Genomic DNA, 22,434 nt, shown 5'->3' with positions numbered 1-22,434 from the left:
GGGAAAGTTAAAAGGATCCAGCCTTTAGATAGAAATAGGAGTCTTTGGGGGGAAACATTGCTCATGTGCACAATACTTACTTATCCCAAGGATTACACAGTGTAAAACACAGTGCTTTGCCAAAAACAAAAAACAAAATAGAAGATTCCTTTGGTGTGTGGCAAGTAGAATGTATCACAAAACCGTAGCCAGCTAAACAGGCTACTCTTTGTAAGGCAATATAATCATATTTCAGGTCAGCATTCCAGACACCAAATGACGCCTTCATGTAGATATTTAACCCTCTCATTAGTGAGGGGCTCCATATTCTGATAGATGTTACTTTAGATGACTACACAGTACTTTCCTAAAGGTCTCCCTCAGGCTGCACATCGGAGAAATGATAACATATTTGAAACTGCTGTGACGTACACATATGGGCAGGCCCTTTGTTATTAGATGCTGAGACTTTAGCCCAAAGGAGATTTGTTTCATTGTTAACAGTGCATGATGCCTTGCATAAAACACAACTAGTGTTTTTCATGCTCACCTTATGAGTTCTGGAGTTGGTGTGGAACGCCTGGGTCTCGCTACTTCTTCACCTGATGCACAGGACAAAGGGAATTTTTAGGCATATTTTTACCATTTTTCTTCTTTTATGTCTTATGAGCTATGTTTGGAAACACTTAGAGATTTAAGTCCCATCAATAGGCAACTCCATGTGAAAACTTTGCAAAACAAACCCAGAAAACAAACCCTCTCCCCTGGCAATGCAACAGCCATATATTAGGCATATGTAGTAGCATTTTCTTTGGCATTTATAAAACTAATTAACCAGGGAATTACCATGATAAGCCAGCAAATGGAAGATGTGTACACTGTAGAGCTTAGTGGAATAGCACACCATTCTTTGAATGCCTGCTGCCTTGATCAGTTCTGCTTCTCAATTACCATAAGAGAATACTAAGCCAGGCCATATGTACATAGTGCATGAATCCAGCATTCTCTGCCTGTTCTTTTCTTGAAATGCCAAGAAAATGTTATACCTTTAACTAGGAACCATTCATTTAAAATTTCCTAGAATGTGCTGTTTGCAGCAGAAGAAAATCATGCCACATGTATATTATAACCTATTTCATATCGCTTTGTTTTACTAAGATTTTCACATCAAATAACACAAAAATGGGTAAGTTGCATCTACCTTCAGTTCCTTCAGCCCTCCTCCTCTCCCTACCCCAATCAGCAAACACACACTTGATTAAATTCATTTCTAAAGTCAAATGATACAGTAAGAGTTGACAAATATAGGAAGAAAATAGCAATGTTTACCCAAAAACATATTCACTTTCAGGATCTAAACATTAGTCATTCAGAACCCACTGAGCCCTTTTATCATTACAAGATTTCTTTTATCATTACAAGATTTCTTTGCTGTAAGAGTAAGACATTTGTAAGCCTTAAAAATCAAGCCCAAGAGTGTATAAGTCAAATGTATATATGCTCCAAGATCCAAGGAACTGTTCCTTCTTTTAAATCGTACTCTATTTCTGGTAGCTAAGATATACTTACTGGATAAGTTCCTTTTAATTGCACCCTAGAATTAGAAATAGACACTATAAGGTTTAAGACCACATATATGTTATGTACAATATGTATATTTCTGTCATTGCAATTAAACTGAACTCAAAGAAATGCAGTTGGGGAAAAATGAATTTTTTCTCAGAATTGCATTCAAGTTGGAAATTGTAGACACACACATATAAATCAATTTTTCATTTTACTCAAAGATTACAGAGAGGAAAGAGAGTAAATAATAAGTCTTCCAAACCAGAAAAAAACCCTTACCTGGGTAGATTTGGTAAATTAAAGCAAATATTGAATAGTCTATTAAAAAAAAAACCTTGAAATCTAGCAGACAAGGAAGTAAATCCATGTTTAACTTATGTTTGATATTTAAAAATTACAGACTGTATGAGGAGTACTCTCTGCTCTTATCAGATGGGGTCCATAAGTTGCTTGTAGAAACAGTCATTAGTTTACGAATGCAATTTTTAAAGATACACGTGGAAAATGTTAAAAAGAAGGAAAACTTGAAGGCATTACCACTGAGTGGGCTGTTCTATTCAGGGAACCAGAGAATTCCATTCTTTCCCACCCGCCCAACCTACCCCAATTTCTTTCACTTGCCTGCCATGGGGGCAACAACCTATCAGTTGGGTATCAATTGGGCATCATTCCTTTAGCTCAAGGCACTGTGATTCTATAGGAACGACAATTTCCCTGGCAGGAATAATCTGAGAAGGTCATTTTCAGATTTATAAGGCCCTAGGAGAAAATTATTTTGATAACAGAGGATTGATTCAAGTTTTGGTTCAAAACTGCTGTGAAAGGTCCTTAGCATGTGATACTTCCAGAAAAGCAGACCACTAGAAGCGTGGCCTCATAAGATGGGACATGGCTTGGCAGGGCCTCCTTAGGAGAATGACAGGGGCAGAGTTCAGGTTGGGGAAGTGGAAGTATAAGAAAGTTTTCAAAAGGTTATGACTATGAGTTTGGTGGGTGGTAACCAAACACATTTTTTTCTACTTTCCTACTTTGGTGAAGGCTCAACATGGTGGTCACAGATGTTTTCTTCTCTCAAATGATAACATAAACAACTCAGGACAAGATGTAGCACCTCTGTAACAGACCTATAAGAAGGTTCTTTCCCTCTTTCCTAAGGATTTATCAGAATTTTGTCTCATTTGAACTCATTTACAATAGAGGAGCAGTTTCAGACTGAATAAGGATCCACTAGATGTTTTTTAGTGACTTGCATGTATGTGCTATATAGAGATTATTATTAATACATTATTAGTAAAAACTTTTTAATAAATATTTTATTTATTTTAATAGATCAACACTTTAAATCAGTATGTTTAAGTTAACATGTTCATTTAAATTAATAAATATTTAAAACAAATATGATCATTTAAATCAGTTATGGTCATTATAGGAGTTTTGATGTGGGTTGGATTTTGGAAAATAAGACTCTGTAGACAAAATAATAAGAGAACAAATTGTTCAAATGGAGTTAACATGTTTTTCTAGGTTGGAGAGCCTCAGATTGCCAGATTTTTATTAATAAAGTCTGAAGGAAAAGGTCAGGTGGAGGCTTTAGGTCCAAGTAGTCAATCACGAGGTTGACACTGAGGGAATAGGACCTACCTAGTATAGTGAGACCTGAAATTCAGGAGTTAGGGGACCCCAGAAGCTGTATTGAAGACCTTTTGGTCTCTGTCTTACCCCTTTATTTATAATGTAATATTCATGAAACCAAGAAAGATACAAAGCTTCTTTGGTGTTCATTGGTATTCATCATTTCCCAGTGTATCAATTCCTTTGATAGATGTTTATTGTTGAGAGGCACTAGACAAGAAGCCTCTGTAATATTTTATTAAATATTCCGTATGAATGAACAATCATCAGTGAAGAGGAAGCAAGACATGGCAGAAATATGCAAGAAAACTGTTGTTTAGAAATTAGAAAGAATAAAATCATATCAATTTAGAAAGGAACAGATGTTCAAACAATAAGCAGGAAACCATTAGCAACAGAAAAGAAAGTCCCATTGTCCCATGATCCGGCATACAGATCTTTGATGGCCTTGCTGTCGAAACAGGACAACTCTAGAACAAGGTTAAGGTGATGTCGACCACATAAAGCACATTCAGGAAAAAAGCCTATTGAATCCTGAAACCTTTTCCTCCCCAAGTGACCACATTTTCCTCCTTTCAAGGACTGTCTTTATAGGTAGACTGTGAATAGACTTCCTGCATTTTGCCTTAGTTAATTCACTCTTTTTCTTTTTTTTAAAAAAGGAGTAACTTGTCATAATCTGAGCTGTGACCCCACTGCTGGATTGGAATCAGCCACATATGCCCTGTAGGTGTTATCTTTGATCATCAACTACGTGGCTTAAACAGAGAACCACAGCTTGTCAGCTGGCGCGGAGTATTTGTCTCAAGTAGTAATTGACTGATCAAATTGGCATAGGCCTACTTTCTGACAGCATTGTTTCACTTCCATTTCCTCTCTCAAGGGACTGACTGGGCAGGTAGGGGTCATTTCAAACATAGCAAAGTCTCTTCTTGTTGCCTCAAATTTATCACACTCTCAACCTGAGGAAAATGACAGATTTACTTTGAACAGTGCAAACTAATACTGATTTGCCTTCAGTGAGGAAATATATATGTGACAGCCTAGAAAGATTGACTTGAAAGTATGTCTCTTCCTCCCAAGACAGAAATTATGATGGTGTATGACTGTATATCAGTATACTGAACAATTTGAGCTATGGTCCAGGGACTTACTTATATTAAATTCAGGCTTAAAAACAATGTGGTTTACAAATTCTTTCCTTACTTGCCTTACAGTTTTCTTATTCTTTATTATCACCTTGCTATAAATTCCTATGGTGATTTCTGGACAATCTCCAGCCCTTGTACACACACACACACACACACACACACACACATACACACACACACCACGTTTTTTACATTTAGCACTAGGAGTTGGGGTACCTATGTATTAGTTTAATTTGTTATGGAAAAGTGCTCTGATGATCCTAAAACATGCTCTTGACACATATAAGACCAGAGACTTTCAGCCACTAAACCTAATTCATCTGCCTCGTTCATACTGGGTTATCATAAATTTAACAAGAAGCCAACCTGGCCACCTTGCCTAGGCAAGAATTATCTCTATACATGTTTAAGGTAAAAATGTTGAGGATTCTTACCGGGCTGCGCCTCTGTGATCAGCAAAAAGGAAGAGAGAACAGACACCTAGTCAGAGAATGATGGATCAGTCAACAGGCTTGGGTAATAGAAGATTTCATAAACAGCTAACTAAACACACACTCCAGGTAATCAGGCCAAAGGAAGACAGGCAGTCATTGTGTTTGTGGCTTATTTAAACCATAATGAGGTTTTGGAGAACCTTAAGGAGAATCTATCCATTGCATAATATAGCTTTGCTAATGGGGATGTACTAGTTTCAGTTATGTGTACATACAGACAAAGCAGAAACACACAAGAAAACTTTACTGATAGATTTAAATGTCTTGTCACACGGAGTTTTTCTTCATATTGCTTGAGGAGGGGAGTTTTAGAGACTGGGTAGTACAGAGAAAACTGTTTCCCCACACAAAAGGGTGTTAGCAAACATCATAGACATGATGCATTTCCCACATAATTCAGGCTTTAATCAGAGCCTCCAAAAATCAGAGAGCAGGATTAGAGACACCTCTTCTTTGCCTGGCCCTTCTCTTTAGTGTTCTGTGGAATGAGTGCGGATGAGGACTTTTTTAAAGTATATGTTCTTGGCCTGGTGTGATTTGGGCAGCCTCTGCCAACGGGTAGAATGTGGTGGGGAAGATGAGGATATCCTGACAAGCACAGCTGGGAATGATGAAAACTGTCCAGCACCAATAAAACACTGGTGGACCAGATGATGCCTGGAAAAACACAACATGCTGACCTACGACTTTTTTCTTTCACTCCTCAAACCTTGATCATGGCTGCTATCAATTTACCCCAGCAATCTCTGGTTGCTGTCCCTCTTTCGGATTTTTCTGTAGTAACAAGAGTGACTGTGATGTGAGCAGCAAAAGAGCTGTTGCTCAGTTTCACTTTCAGGATATGGGCTAGCCTGTGAGTTCACCAGAGGCTACCTGGGACCCAGTACCGGCCAAATTCCAAAATCCAAGCAAGAAGCACAAACACAAAAGTATCTAGAAGGTTGCTTAAATGAAAAAGATGATTCTACTCTCCATAACATAGACAAGAAATAAAAACCTATAGTCTTTTATACCTACTCCAGTCGATTTTACTTGTAATATTTTAGACTTTATTATTTGCCATATTTTTCCAGTTCTGTTCCATACTGATCCCATCTTTCTTATAAATCTCTCTATATGCATGGATGCAATTTAAATGAAATTAGAAAAAAGGACACATTAATATGTATTTCTGGGCTTACATTCTTTTACTGACGAATTCATACTGTGTTTTGAGAGAAATCCAAGCACTCTTTTATATAAAGATTTAGACTTTATAATTCTTTAATGACCAGGCTAAAGTTCTTCACTAAAGAAGGTGTGGGCATTTATGATTTTAGCTTTAATTTCATGTCAAACATTTCCTTCTTAAAAGCAGCATAAAATACAGCAAAGAGGGGATTAAAAGTGACACAATTTCCCCCAAGATGTTTATGAGAAATAATGCAAAATAAAATGTGTATTGCAACCATATAGAGGCAGAACCTTAAATTCAATAAGCTTTATTAAGATTATAGACAACAACACTTCAAAATAATTTCAATTATATAAGTTCACCCAAATTAAGTCCAGTGAATTAAAAACCTATATATTTTAATCAGTAGTTCCTGTCTGTATTTTTTCTAGTAAAAGATAACGTGAAAAAAAGGAACATCAAGGAACATCTGTTGAAATTCATGTAGTCACAGAAGATCCAGCTAAAAGCTATGGAAAGGTCAGACCCAGAAAACCTCAAGGTCCATAATTAAAAGTGATCTGAAACCTGCAAAATAAAAGGAATTCCAGAAGTCAAATTGAAGGGCTTTCTATACACTAATTATCACCATTAAGGAGCATAAAGCAGTTGTAGGTTCTGCTGAACACGGACAGCAAAATCATTATCCGCCAGGAGGGGAGAGGCTTTCCTTTTAAAAGTTTTACTTTACTCTTTCTCCTGTCATTTCCCAGGAACTTTGAGGCCTTTAGCATTCTATCTTTGTTCTACCAATGTATAGAATTTGCTTCAAAGGCAGAAGGAACCATTCTGTATCTGATCTTGATATATTCTGTAAGCTGCACACTCTCCATGTTAAATCACAAACTCAAAAGCTTGCAGGGCAAGGAGCAAGGGTGCTGTGCACGAGGGAATGAGAGTTTCACAAAGCTTTGGTGAAATGGCCACAACTCAGGGGCATCATGCTTGCAGCACAAAAATATGGGCCTAATGCTGCCAGATCTTCAGAGTTGTCAGAGAAGACGCATATCTTGATTTCTTTTTTAACTTCAAAGATTCTGGTTTTTAAATGGCGTTAAAATTGTTTTTAACTGCATGACCAAACAAAACATCTCTTCAGTTGTTCAGAATCTGCAGGTGGCCAATTTGTCTCTGATTGCAGACATTTGTATCACACATAATAAGCTCTCAGCAAGTTTTTTTAAATCTACTGTTATTATTATTTCACCTGATTACTCAAACAGGGACTTTGCAATTGGTCTATTTGTTTTCTGAACAAATTTCTTGTGTTCCTAATTAAACATTAATTGTTCAATTCCTTGACTTCTCTTGACCTTCTGATGCATTCTGGAGAAGGTATTGAAAAACATTTTATTTTCCCCTCTACTTTTATTTTGATGTTCAACTTAGAGATAAGTCTTAGTTTGTATTTTGAGGCTATTTTCAAAGTGGGTATACATTACTAAGTTATGATTTGGTCACTAGAATGAAGATCTTTGGTCAGAACATTTTGCATTTCTAAAATTTATATACTTGGCTATATGAATATGCCTTCCTAAAAGAAAATACTTCAGTAAATGTCCTCACAGCACCCACAGTGTCCTTACCCCACACCAGCTTTGTTTTGTTATTTTTCTGCACAAAAGGATTAATTTAAATTCAGCTAAGTAGGCTAACTTAGTCTTTGCCAATGCGGGTGAGTGTTTTAAGATATTTATAAAAAGAAGTAACCAAACACAATCTGTCCGGCTTGTCAAAATCACTAAATAACCAACCTCAGGTTTTGAAGCTTTACAACATCCTCATTTGCTAAAATTCAGTGCTATAGGGAAACAGAGGAAAATACGTGTAAAGCCACAAAGCACCAAACAAATATTATTTTTATACAGTCTAGTCATAGCAAATTCAGTCATTCATGGTAGTGAATTTTCTAGGAAAGAATTAGAATATATGATGATTATGTTTATTATTATGGTCCTAACCAGTTTCTTATTTGCTTTCAAATGCTTCAGGGTGAAGATAATCTATCATCTGGCAAGCACCTATTTGATGTCCCCACCCCCGCCAACTGTTGTGTGTGTCTATATTTAAATTTGTTCCCATATCTGTTACAAGTCAGATGACTGTGAATGCCTGCCAGATCCAGTAGGACTTGGTAGAGATGATCTTCTGAAATTCCATTTAGGAAGAGACACAAAGAGCCTATTACTAACCAAGATATCACTAAAAGATGACTGGTTTGAACATCAACAACATGGGCATTGCCAAAGAAAAATGAGGCGGGGGAGCAGGAGAAGGACTCATCCTTAAGGCACAGCTAACAATGCAAAGGAGTGCTTGTAGTTGAAATTGCTGTAAGAACAGCAGGAGGAAAACCAATGAGGAACAAAAAGTTTTTAAAGCACCGCAGATACATTTCAGACTACTTAGTCCTGTCAATATTTGAAGTGGCCAAATCTGGATAATTCAGAGAAAGATTCAGGGTCAAAGAGAATAAATGAAATTGGCAAAATACTGTTGACTGAGAAAAAAATGCACAACGTGAGAATTGTGAGTTAAGTTTTATTTGGGGCAAAGTGAGGACTATAGCTCGGGAGACAGCATTTCAGAAAGCTCTGAGAAACTGCTCCAAAGAGGTAGGGGGGGCAGGTCAGTACACATGTGATTTTGGTGAAGGGGGAGTACATGCAATCAAGCACATATTTTTTTGCAGAAGGCTGCTGCTAGTCATGAGGAGCAGACATCACCATGAAGGATTTTAGTGCTTTTCTAGATACAAAGAGATGCAACAATAGGGCTCAAAAAATCTTCTCCTGAAAATATCTAACCATCTGAAGTTCTGCCAGTTTTTCCCAGAGCACAGATTGCCTCATTCCTGATCTCCACTCTGAACTCCTTTCAGGGAGTGTTGAAGGTCAGCAGCTGCAGTGGCTCATAATTTAATCCTTGTAGAGGTAGATGGAAAGTACCAATTTATAGCTGGCAATACGATGAAAGGTTGCTGAAGCGCACCAACGATATGTATGTCACATAGCATGTGACAGAGTTGATTCGCAGTTACACAGAAGTGGGCCATTCAATTTAATAATAATAATAATTATAATTGTACTAATTTTATTTTTGGAAGCAACGTCATTGGGTCCATATTTTGACAAATTGTAATATTTTGATTCTGTCTTTTGTTCTTCCTGTGTCTTCTGTTCTTCCTTCCTCAAATCACATGGAATTGCTACCAGTACATTTCCTGCATGTGGTACAGAGACGGCCAGGCTTGGGTCAATGGGCAGGATGGGAGGTTTAGCAATTATTACAGCATCCACTTAGGTGAGGTCAACAGACAACCAACTACTTCTCGGTGTGTGTTAACATGGAAACACAATATTTTCATATTTTCCACCGGAGAGGTCACGTGTGTCAGCCATGCATCAGCATTCTGGGAACATGTTCCCATAAACTAGGCAGCTGAGACAAGAACAGTGCATTTTTTTATTTTTTTTAATTTTTTTTTTAGTAGATCTGTTTCATTGTTGCTCTTAAAAAAAAAAGAAAAAAAAGATGTAGGTACATCCTAACAGATCTGTACTGCCACTGAAAATCACCCTGGTGGTAAAAAGGACCATGTAAGAGGTGATTTGCACTTTATAAAGATCTCCTTTTTCTGTCTCTGACAACTCCAGAAGGGGATAATTTTTCAGATTAATTGAAAAAAAAAACAAGAAGAAAACAAGACAACTTCCCTTTCCTAGGCCAGCTTCACAAGCATCACTCAGGATGCTATCATGTTGTACATTCAAAAAAAATTTAACAAAAAAATGTTTGCCTAGCTCATGGTAAATATATGTAGCTTGACTAACCCAAGTGGAAGCTACAATAAATGAAACTTAATACTAAAATATTTGAACATATGCCTGTGATTGAGGCAGAGGTGAATCTTTACAAAATTACCCTGTGGCCCTTAATAACAGGTTTGGAAAATCACTTAGCAACCAGCTTTCTTTTATCCCCGTGGGGCATAATTAGACTGTATCCTGGTTCACAAAGGTTTGTTTTTAAAATTCAGAATCTTGTTTAGGTGTTAAACACAGTCAGTCATTAGATATGCAGATGATGAAAATGAACAGAATAAACAATGTTTGGCCAAGATGTAGAAAGGATTTGTTGTTTCTTACCGGACTTTTCCTCTAAAAGCGTAGGCATGAGGAGGAAAAATAAAGAGAAAATGAAAGAGGTGAAATGTATATTCAAGAAGATACCACTCAAGGTTCAGAATAACCTTACTTAAAGCAGCTCTCTAAGGCATGGCTTTTATAAATGCTTCCTGTGGATGTCTGATATAGTCATACCCAGGCTGCCGGCTTTATACCACCCCAAAACATGCCGCTTGGCCATATTGATTGTTTTGAGCTGTAGGCACTTGAAAACAGCAAAATCAGGAGAGGCTTTCTCTGAACAACCCTAATCTGCCTAAAGATAAATCTTCCAAAAGGAACTCAATTGTCATAAAGGTTTCACCAACCAGGAAGGACTGACTCATCATAGGAGCCGAGACCAGAAATTGACACCATATCCAGACAAACTCTGTCACAAACTATATTTCTCATCTATGCTTCCAAGGGTCCATTCATCTTCCCTAAATTACTCTCCCCTAAGAAGCCTCCAACCCTCTCCCTTTTCCTTGTTAAGATGGTATTTAATCCTGAATTCTGAAGCCACCTCTTTGAGTTAATCATCTTTCCCGAGTGTTTGCCAGGTATACAAGAAATAGACATGTTAATAAACTTATGTTCGTTTTCCTCTTGTTAATTCTGTCTTTTTGCTGAAGAGTCCCAGCTGAAAACCTAAGATGGGTTGAGGTAGTTTTGCCTCCTGTCCAAGTTCAAGCGATAGAGGACATAGGTGTGGCCTCCATTTGAGCACATTCTAAGCTCTCTTTTGAATGGTTTACTTTTATCAAATAGTTTTGTACTTTCAAAATAGAGAATTATGCTTTGTAATATTGAAAGGAGCGGGAAAATTCCATGAATGCATTGCAGCCAAGCATGAAACTAAAATGTGAGATTTTCCCAAAATTCTAATCTTGTCAGGGAACCTTGTACCTAGTATCTTCTCCCAAGATACTCTGGCTAGAACCATCAATTTTTCCATCTCATCCTTCATTTGTCTCCACCCCGCATTGGGCAATGACAAATTATTTTCCTGGTGAGTGGTCCCTGGCCCCTGGGAATGCTCTTTTCTTTCCTCCACAACTGTCTTAATGAGGGCTTCATTGCTTGCTGACAGTAGTATTCCACCAACCTCCTCCATATTTCATCTCTTAAATCCATCCTTTGTACCATCCCTAGAAATGTTTTCCAAAAATAGTGGAGTCAATGTATTACTCTGCCCTGCAAAAACCTCCCTATTATTCAGAAAATAGAATGCAACCTCCATTCTGTAATTTAATGCCTTCGTGATGGGCTTCAGCTTACCTTCACTCCCTCGTCTTCCACTGTTGTCTGTATGAAGCCTACACTTAGCTGCAGACGCTCCTTCTCGTCTCCTGAACTTGTAGTACACTCACACTTCCCTGCCTTCTACTCAAGCTGTTTCTTCAGCCTTGATGCCTTTTCCCTCCCTCTCAATTACCATCTTACTTATTCTTCAAGGCCAGTAATATTTCCTCTATGAGGGCCTTCCCCAAGGGCCTTTCCAATTAGAACAAATTGTTCCCTGGCATTTATCAGCCTCAGAGAAAACAGAGATACATATGGCTAGTATATATTTTTGCAGTTCTTATTTTGTTCTGTATTATTTAGATGTCTCCATTTGATTATTAGCTCCCAGTAATGGCTATGAATGGCCTCTGTCTAGCCCCAAACAGAGTGCAAGTCACACAGTAGGCACTCAAAGCATGTTTATGAATTTTATTTTTGTGGTCATTAAAACATTATACAAATGTTTGAAGCACAGCGTCTTTTAAAATATAGAAAGATGAATTGCTCTCTGAAATAAGGCTGAATTGTATATAATATATAGCCCAAGGGATATGGCCCCAGTTGTAATGGTTCCTTCACCAGCTCCTATAAATGTTTCACTTAGCTCCTATTTAACTGTTGATCTCTCTGCCCATTAGTGACCTCAGGGGCTGATATATGTTACCAAGGCTCCAAGGAAGCGGCACAGCTTTGTACAAACATTGGTGTAGAGCTATGTGATCAGCTCTCAATGTTCTCCTATAGCAAAAAGAAAACTAGTGTTTCAGCATAACTGAGGATCAAGATAGGGCCCACATCCTAGGTGCTGCTTTCAGACCCAGGCCCTTGCTAAGTAGCACAGAAAAATGAAAATTATTAAGGTCCAGGTCCTCGATTTACAAACAGAAAGAATTTGGGGGTTAAAATCAAATAGCTTCAAAGAAGTTGTCATGGAAGGAAGTGCAAAAGTTTTTATATATTCAAATTAGCTTAACCCCTTATTTTCTGCTTGCTTTTGCGCAAGACATACTGTTCCTCAGTTCCATAGTTTGTAAAGTAGGGATGATTGCTATCTTATAGAACAGTTGTGAGGATTAAAAGATATGGAGGATAGTGACAGGTTACATTCACTGAGAATTTACTATTATTGTTTTACCTTATGAGGTTGGTGTCATTATTATTTCTAATTTACCAGTGAGGAAAAGGAAGCTCGGTTGCGTTCCAAGGTCACGTGGTTACAAAGGATGAGAGTGGGACTAGATCCCAGCTTGTCTAACTCCAGAAAGCCTGGGCAGGGGTGGGCTCATAGCCCAGCCCAATTCCCCTGGCCCTTATCAGCACTGGGATTTAGAAACAGCAGAGCTAATAGCTTGCAGATCACAGAGCCTGGAAAATAATCTTGGATTTTTCCAATGGAAGGAGTTAAATAGGTCATGCCTGTCTATCATAGCAGGTCACAGGGAATGAACTTTTCAGAGAGTGAGCTTGTATTTTTAGGCATGGTGTCAGATCTTAGAATTAAACTCTGATTTTATAGGTAAATTTCTCAGCCTCTTTCTAGAATTAAGTGCATTTTATTAAATTAGAATCAGAAGAATAAACATGAACACATGAGTGATAAGGGCCCTCCCCTCCTGCCCATTCCAGGCTAGATGATGATTAAACCATCTTTATTCAATATGTTGTTTTAATTGTTAGCAGCTATCAACACCTAGGCTATGGCCGCTTGGCTTAAGGGTTTCTTCAGAATGTTAAACAACCAAAGATAAAACATGACAAAACAATTCTCCTTTGGCTAAAGCAAAGATATTTCTTGATTTAAAATGAACTAATAGGGCTTCCCTGGTGGCGCAGCGGTTGAGAATCTGCCTGCCGATGCAGGGGACACGGGTTCGAGCCCTGGTCTGGGAAGATCCCACATGCCGCGGAGCAACTAGGCCCGTGAGCCACAATTACTGAGCCTGCGCGTCTGGAGCCTATGCTCCGCAACAAGGGAGGCCGGGATAGTGAGAGGCCCGCGCACCGCGGTGAAGAGTGGCCCCCGCTTGCTGCAACTGGAGAAAGTCCTCGCACAGAAAAACGAAGACCCAACACAGCCAAAAATGAATAAATAATAATTTAAAAAATAAATAAATAAAATGAACTAATAACATCAGAGTGATTTTTAATTATGGAAAAGATAATAAAAGAAACACAAAAGAGATGTATACCTCCAGGTACTCGTGTTCACAGAAACAGTGAATTTTTGGACTGAACAATATATATACCTAAAATATAACCACTGTCTCTAAGTGCAGGGATGTTCCTGCCCTATGGCCTGAGATAATATAATTCTCCAATTTGCAAGCCTTGTTGAAAGGTAGCTCATCCTTATGATCAAGGAAGCTTTCCAAGGAGCACACAGACCCCTGCCCTCTGCGGATGGAGTCTCTCTCTGGCTGCATTATCCTAAATCACTTTCTAATGCAAGTAGTCATTCAAGGTAGGGCTTGTTGAAGCCTTCATTCTGCATGAAGGGCTAGAAATCTGCAGCATTTAAAACTGAATTCTGTTGGAGACCCAGACCAAAGCTAACTGAGGTGAATAGAGAAAATATACACCAGAGTTTCAATGATCCTTACATGGAGATTTTGTGCTCTAAATTTACCCCTGTCCTCTGAACAAGGAACTGAGCTGCCATGGGAATTTTTGGCATCAAGTTTCATAGAGAGGGATCAAGACACAAAAAGCCAGATCTAATTTAGAAGCTTTTTAAGAGTCCACAATTGTTTAACCTTAAAAATAGGATAGCTATATTTTGAGTCTTTATATTTTAGCTAATGAGATTTTTTATAGATATAACCACTTCCTATCAGTTATGTATGAATAGTCAGGTATTCACAAGGAGCAAAAGGATTATTTATTCATTTATTAAACCATTAACTGATATTTATTGGGTACCTAATAAAGACCAGACACTATTCTTGGTACCTTGGTGAACAAAACAATAGGAACAACAAACAAAAAACTTCAATGAGCTTTTTGGGGGGCAGGGGAGGAGATAGATAATAAATAATAAATATAATAAGTAAGCAAAGTATTTAGTATTTTAGAAGACGATAAATGCAATTTTAAAAAGTAGAAAAGTTATAAGGGTTTGGGAATACCAGGGTAGAGAGTTTTGTGATTTTAAATAAGGTGGTCAGGAGAGGCCTCACTGAGAAGGTGACTTGAACAAGCACCGGAAGTTGAGAGGGCGGTGGCAGTGCCAGTATCTAGAGGAAGAGGGCACAGCCAGAGAGCCGGGAGGGGTGTAGTGAGAAGGAAGAGTGGCAGGTGTTAGTCTGGGGTCGTGGTGTCCCCACCACGAGGGTTTAGAAGGCCACTGTGAAGACTGGCTTCGCTCTGCTCCAAAGCAGGAGTTCTCAGCATGGACGTCTAGTCACTCTTGGTTGCTGAGAAGAGGCATTGATGAAACAGATGAAACAAGACCAGAAAATGCCTGGATGTGACATCAGTTGTTGTTTTTCATTACTCTTTGGAAGCTTCTTTTGATTCCCCCTGTACCATGCTAAAAACAAAATAAAATAAAGATGGGTTTCACACGGGCTGGGAGGTAGAAAGAGAGTTTCAACTGGGCAAAACAGAACGAGACCAGTCCATCTTGCCTTCCCTCTGTGTCGGCCACGTCAGGACAAGTAGCTCAGACTGGCGTGTACAGCTCTGTACCACAGCTGTGCTGGTGGCTGCTTTGAAACAGTAGTTCTTAAGGTCCAGTTAGTGCCTGTCCTTTAGATAATATAAGAGCCAGAAGGAAACTTCACCTTCATTCTGTTTAGAAACGAAATTTCCCCCAGTCTTTGAGGAAACATTTTCTGACATAATTAATATGGGTGATTCGCACTCTAAGATTTTTTTTCTAAAACAATTACAAAGTACATTCATTGCTGTAGATTATTTCTGGCACTAAAAAAAAAAAAAATTCTCCTTTAAAGAACAAAGGGATAGATCCTTTTTTCTTATACTGTTATACTTATTTTTATACTATTATTCCTACATTTATAGAAACTCTTTAGTATAAAAATAAATATAACAGTGTAAAAAGATAATAAAGTATCTACCCTTTATTCTCAAGGTCATGGACACTAAGTGACTGAAATCTGAGATGAGAAAACAGACATCTCATTAAGATGTATGGGATTAGGGGAAGAGAATTCTGACAAAAAACCGGCAGCCACAGAAAAGGACACATTAACAAACTTTAGAAAAGAACCTACAGGTAACTTCTATAAGAGAAGAACAGTTATTGTTCATACTGATCATCCATCTGATAATGAAGAAAAACTTGGTTGAATTGAAGGGGAAACAATAAAAAATTTTCTCTCTTTATAAAATAATGCGAGGGATATAAGTTGCCTTATATCCCAGTGAAACACCAAGTTCCGTATATTTCCCACAGTGAAGAGCATCCTTCTGTTCAATCAACCAACAAATTTTGTTTTGTTTTGTTTTGTTTTTGGCTGCAGCGCGTGGTTTGTGAGATCTTAGCTCCCCAACCAGGGATTGAACCGGGGCCCTGGCAGTGAAAGTGCCTACTGGACCGCCAAGGAATTCCCAGCCGACAAGTATTTTCTAAGTACCTATTACATGCCATTCAATGTCCTAGACTCTAGAGGAAAGGCCCCATTAAGGCAGGAGTAAGAACCTATAACTTCTGGGTGCAGGATGAGTTGTCATTAACCCAACATTTGCTGAATTGTTCACAAGTTATGTTTCTGTTACAAACTTACTTTCCAAAATGATTGCTTCTTTACAGGGCCCATTCTACCCCAAATACACCATTAGCTAATAAAAATGGTTTTAAATTCAACTCTACACTGGTAGGACTAACACAACCAAGGCAGAAGACCTTAAAGATAGAAAAATTAGCCTTTTTGATTATAATTAGCATTGTAATTAAAAGATTAAAAGCATATAATTCAAGAATTTGCTACCTCTGGTTGAGGACATCCTAACATTTTTATGTGTGTCAATATTGTGAGTCTATTGTTTCATACAATTAGATTTTAAGCTGGTAACAGAAATTGAGGGTTAAGGTCTCCGACCCTGGTGTTCATGTTTCTGGAACCCCCAATCAGATTAGGTTGTCTGAGATAGAAGAACACAATGAAGAATCTGCAGTTATGCAAGGAAACTCTAACTCTTACATCTCACAAAGGGAAGCAAAATACCAGGTATTCAGAGGGTACAACCAATATTAGTTGGAGAAATAATAACAGAGGCAATCCAGATTGAATTAATATTTTGCTCATTTTCAAGGAGATCAAAACATACAACAGCTCAGGGATTTCTTCTTACCATTGTAGGCTGGGCATAAGGGTTTGGAAAAATGATATTTTAATTTTAAATGTCAGGGAATGGAAGCAACAGAGAATTCCCTAAGAAAAACTAGTTAGTAATGAAGGAAAGAACATACACATATCAGATATGAAACAAATTCTTCTGCGAATAAGTCTCATGGCTTACTATAATGCAGGAAAGAGAAGAATATATTTTGAAAAAGGAAGATCCCACCCATCTTCCCATCTATCCTTCTCTATAAGGCCTGGAAAAAAAGAGATACATCTCATGTGCCAACTCTAGATGATTTTGGCCAGGCTGCTTGCAGCTCTTGTCTAGAGGGGGCTTCTCAGACTACATCTGGGATGTGGGATCTAGTCGCAATGTCTGCTGAGGGTTTGGAAGGGGAGTGGCAGTTTATATGCTTCACGCTTGACATCCCTGATCCAATCCCAACCCAAATCATGTTTGATGCGTTGAACCCAAGCTGAGCCTCTCCCCTCCAACTCGTTGCACTGGAGGTCTGGGCTAAGCGCTTAGCATCACAATGCACGCAATCTTTACCCTCCCCTTGCACAGTGCAGAGTTTCTACCAGGAGCGAATGCCAGTGTGTAGGAGACTGGAGCTCTCCTCCCCCACTGATGACTCTTTGTTTTTACTGAACTCAATGGGGTGCTGAACCTTCTGCCCAAGTGAGGACAGGAAAGGGTGTGGTGTTACCAAGCAGCAGCAAATTCAGGGATTTTGCTTGCTGGCAGGCTAATTTGGGGGTGGGGGGGCCACCTGGAATAGGCAAACAGCACCAGACTGTCCCCAATTAAAAGCTATCTCCCCCTCCCCAGATTTTTTGATTAAATAACTCCGTTATGGATGGCAAATCTCCAGGAACAAGATTAAACTAATTGCCCCTTCATAACTCCATGTCAAATTCTTTAATTCCTTGTATCACTGAATTTTGCAGGGGAAAGAGAGGAGGCACTAGCACACATGCCAGGTTAGGTCAACTCCTACTCTCTCATCATTTCTATCAGCCCTCTTCTCCTTGACTTTGCTCAAGTCCTCCCTCGCTATTTTTATTCTCTTTCTTCCTCCCACAAGTCTCTGAACTTAAGGAAGAGAGAAATGGAGCTGAAAAGGGAACCTATACTTATAGAGCCCCTTCCTAGGTGATAGGCACCAAAGTGGGCATTTTGCAACATTATCTCATGTCATCTTTACATCAGTCCTGAGAAGGTAGGCATTACTGTTCCCATTTTACAGACTTGGGAACTGAGATGCTGAGTTAAGGAGCTTGCCCATGGACAGAGAGATAATAAGATACAGACTCAAAAGCCTGTGTTCTCTCTACTTAACCAATGGGCTTCAAGAAGTGCTCTCTTTCTTGGTCCCCTTGCTATATCATCAATCTGCCCCTAAAACAGAGCACTTCCCACAGAGATTCTTGGGCCAGAATATGCACAGCAGAGTATTAAAGTTGAGAGGAATTTAAAAATAATTGAATCACAGACCCTGATTCAATGTAGATGAGAAAATATACTGTGTTTTTAACTTGGCAGAAAGGAGGCAGATGCTGGAGTTCAAGTCCTGGACCTTGAAACTTCAGCTGCTTCTTGATCTTTCGGAGTTGATGTCTTCTGTAAAATAAGGTGAGCACCATCTCCCTGCCTACTTAACAGTGTAGCTGGCTCATTACATCTTTCTGATCATGACAGCTTTTGTAAAACATGAACCATTATTATAATGAACCATCGATATAAAAAAATGCTTGCTGATTGATTGATTAGGGGAACTGAAATATATGACTCATATAAAAGTAAGGTGCCTTTCTTCAACATTTAAAACAAAGGTGACACAGCAGCAATTAAGCCTGACTGACCTATCAGCTCAGCCTTGCTCTCTTGTCACGTGGAACACAGGAGAGAGTGTATGTAGAGTGACATGGGCTCTTTAAGCACCATTATAGTGATAGCCTTCAAAGGGTTTGTGAGTAATCAGAAATTATTTGTAAAATGTTTTGTATGAGTTAATGAAATTTTAATTTTTTCCTCTGGAAAGAGAAACAGTAGCTTTCATCAAAAGTAGTATAATATAGTGGGTAAGAGTTCTGAATTGGAAACCAGAACTTCTGAGTTTAAATCTCAGCAACTTCACTTACTAGCTGTGACATCTTGGGTGAGTTAATTAATTCTTCTATCCCTCAGTTTTCTCATCTGTAAAATGAGGGTAATAATAGTACCTATCTCATAGGGTGGTTGTGAGGATAAACGAATTAACATATGTGAAGCAACTGAAACACAATCAGTAAGCAAATTTTCATAGCTGCCAACCAGCAACGCCATCGCCATCATAAGTTCTCTAAGTGGTCTCTGGCCTTAAGGATGTTTATGAGTAGTCACCATGAGACACACTCCATTGTTCTGATTAAAAATAGCTATCATTTACTAAGCAACTCCTTTGGGCCTTACATAAATATACTTACAAAGTACTAAGTACTTTACATGCACTACTTCCTTAATTTTTATAAGGATCCTATGAGGTGAATAGTATTATTAAAATGATTTTACACCTGATTAAGCCTTGACTGGGGCTTAAAGGTTTAAGTAACTTACCCAGGATCATGTGCATAACGAGTGCAGAGCCAGAATGCAAACTTAGTTCTGACTTATCCCAGAGCAAAAATCTGTAATCAGTATAGAACTAAATGCTTCTAATTAAGGACAACTTCTCAAGGTAAGTCAGCAGTGATCCTCGACTCACCAAAGAACAAAAGTAAAGGAATCAACGGCAGCTCATGACACAAGGAAAAGATGATATTGCACCAAGAATTAAAATATAGCATCTGTCTTTTCAATTCCAGGAAAGCTATGAGAGCCACAGGATTCAAAGTACCTAGTGAGCAACGCACGTCGCTGAAGATGTGTCCCTGTGGGTTCTGGAAGAAACGGGGATGTCTACCTCTGAGATCCTGAGAGGGGTGAGGAAGTCAGGTGACTGTGAAATGGAGGCCAGAGGGGAAGCTGAAAGGGGAAGGTCCACATATTCAATCAGGACTGAGTGAAGACAGGCAGGTGTTTGGACCACAAGGGGAAGTTCAACCTCTGTGTGCTGCTTGTGACATCAGCTATACATTGTTTTCTGATAAGCTTGTAGTTAGTTAGCACGAAGGTTGGACAAAGTGTGTCCAATATTTCTGATGCTAGCTCTCAGTGCCTGCTACGTAGAAGGTGCTTACCAAATATTTGGTGAATTGATTCGAAGAGGGCTGGAAAATGATGTCATTTCTCCATGAAATAAATTTGGTGGGGATGCACAATGTAGGATCCCATTGGGAATGCTAGCCTTCAGTACGGTCTCCTGAAGAAGCACCACACTTATTCAAGGGATTTTGTTAAAACAAAATTAGGAATGCTAAAACAGGAATGCTTCTGGAATGAGCTTCAAAACCAATCCACAGGCATCACAAAATAAGTTATTTTATTAACACATTTTCCCAGTTTGATACTCAGAGTAATTACTGGTCTTGGCTCTAAATGACTTTTGGTCATTTGGGTTTCCTGATTTATCACCACTAACGATATTCTTAAAAATATGCCCCAGGCTCTGCAGACAATTCTAACAAGAACAATCAAATAATCCCTGAACGTAGCATCAGAGTGCTTTCTATATTAACTCATGCCACCCTTACAATAGCCCTGTGAAGTAGGTACGGGAGTTACCTTCACCTACTAATGAAGAAACCATGACTCAGGTTTTGTAACTTGCGCAAAGCAACCCCAGGGAAGAGGCAGGGCCCAGTTGTTTGAGTAATTGTGACATCATTGGAATAAGTGTCTATTTGTATCTCCCTCAAATTATCTTAAAGGGAATTAATGGTATTCCACTGTGTATTGAATTTTCATTTTGTTGTTTTTATAAGGGCATATTTCTTTATAGTCCAATCTTGCACCCGTTAATTTATTTAGCCCCTTTGAGAAATTTTTACTTTTTAAGGACAAAACCACTTGTGGAAGATATAATAGAGGTTTGCTTCTACCCTGAATGTAAGGAGTGTGGTACCAAGGGAAGCAGATAGCAGAACTCTTTATCTCATATCTCTGCTTCTATCTTCTCCTTTAAAGGAAAGATCTTTACATTTTATTAGCAGAAAGAGATGGACTACCGTGTAAGGTAGGTGTTCATTTATTCCCATTTTAGACGTGAAGAAACTGAGACTCAAATAGGTTTAAGAAACTTGCCTAAGTTTGCAAGAGGTTGAGTTCAGGTGTATCAGATTCTAATATCTTTCCTGTAAGATAAGCTGGCACTGTATGCTAGGTCCTTCAGGGGTTAAGTACAAAGTTTCTATTTGTGTTTAAAGAAATATCAATCACAAATGTCTAGTATGGAAAAAATTGATTTAAAAGTAGTTCCTCTAAAAGGTGGAGATTTGGTTCAAAATTAAAGTCTAAGATAGGCAAGAGACTGCCCAAACCTCTAACTGAATTCAAGACTTGAGATACATTATAATCCAGGATATGACAAGACAGAATGCTTTTAGGGCAGGGGACTAGAAATGGGGGAGCAAAGCCATGACTCTCAATAAAGGGTCAAGAGTTAGATTAAAAAATACGTATATACAAATACAGATAAATACATATATACATACATACATACCTACATACATACTAGTGTGATGGTTAATTTTATGTGTCAACTTGATTGGCTATCAGGTACCCAGATTAAACATTATTTCTGAGTGTGTTGTGAGGGTGTTTCCACATAAGATTAGCATTTGAACTGGTGACCCTCCCCTATGTGGGTCAGCATTATCTAATCTATTGAGGGTCTGAATAGAAAAGAGGTGGAGGAAGGAGGAATTCACTCCCCTTTTCTGCCTCATTGTTTGTGCTGGGACACACCTTGTCATCTTCTGCCCTCAGACTGGAATTTGCACCATCAAGTCTTCTGGCTCTCAGGCTTGAGGCTCAGATTGAATTATTCCACCAGCTTTCCTGGGTCTCTAGTTTGTGGACAGCATGTTGTGGGACTTCTCAGCCTCCATAATCACGTGAAGCCAATTTCTTATAATAAATCTATCATCTATCATCTCTCTCTCTCTCTCTCTCTCTCATCTATCTATACACATACATACATATATCCTGTTAGTTCTGTTTCTCTGGAGAACCCTGAACAATACAACCAGTAATAAAGAAACAAACAACTGCAAAGTACTATGTACGCATCAGGTACTGTTACTAGGATATTCTGTGTGCTTTCTTCCTTCACTCATTTATTGAACAACTATCTGTATGCCCAATGCATGCCATTTACTGTGCTAAGCACAGGGAACAAAAAATCAAAGAAGATTTGATCCTGCCAGAGACCAGCCATAATCTACAGAAAAATTCCATAAGGACCATTATTATCCTCACTTTACAGAAAAGGAAATAGAAGCTCAGAAGAATTATGGGGCTTATCTAAGGTTACACAGGTAGAACATGGCAGACCTGGCTATTATTATGCGGCTACCTCCTATTAACCCAAGATTCTAGAAGAAATTATTTATACAAATGGCCAGAAAGCACTTGGAAAAGAATGTGGTAACAAGAGGGGCCAAAATGTGCCATGCAGATTTGTCTTCAGAAGGGTTTCTCCCACAGCTATTAGG

The 22,434-nt window shown here is 38.6% G+C and overlaps 1 protein-coding gene across 17 annotated transcripts in view; it reads right to left on the bottom strand.

The window, feature by feature from the left end:
- SGIP1 (SH3GL interacting endocytic adaptor 1) overlaps positions 1-22,434 on the bottom strand; it is a 224,863-nt gene that overhangs the window by 83,377 nt on the left and 119,052 nt on the right. For all 17 annotated transcript variants that reach the window (XM_057530639.1, XM_057530689.1, XM_057530695.1 and 14 more), the window contains 2 exons: positions 1,549-1,573; positions 530-581 (listed from right to left, as the gene is read on the bottom strand). In XM_057530639.1, coding sequence (XP_057386622.1) covers positions 530-581; positions 1,549-1,573 — 77 coding nt within the window. The remainder of the gene's footprint in view (positions 1-529; positions 582-1,548; positions 1,574-22,434) is intronic.

This window comes from Balaenoptera acutorostrata, chromosome 1, assembly GCF_949987535.1.
Source record: "Balaenoptera acutorostrata chromosome 1, mBalAcu1.1, whole genome shotgun sequence".
In the NCBI taxonomy this organism is placed as follows: Eukaryota; Metazoa; Chordata; class Mammalia; order Artiodactyla; family Balaenopteridae; genus Balaenoptera; species Balaenoptera acutorostrata.
This window is presented reverse-complemented; position numbering and strand designations above follow the sequence as displayed.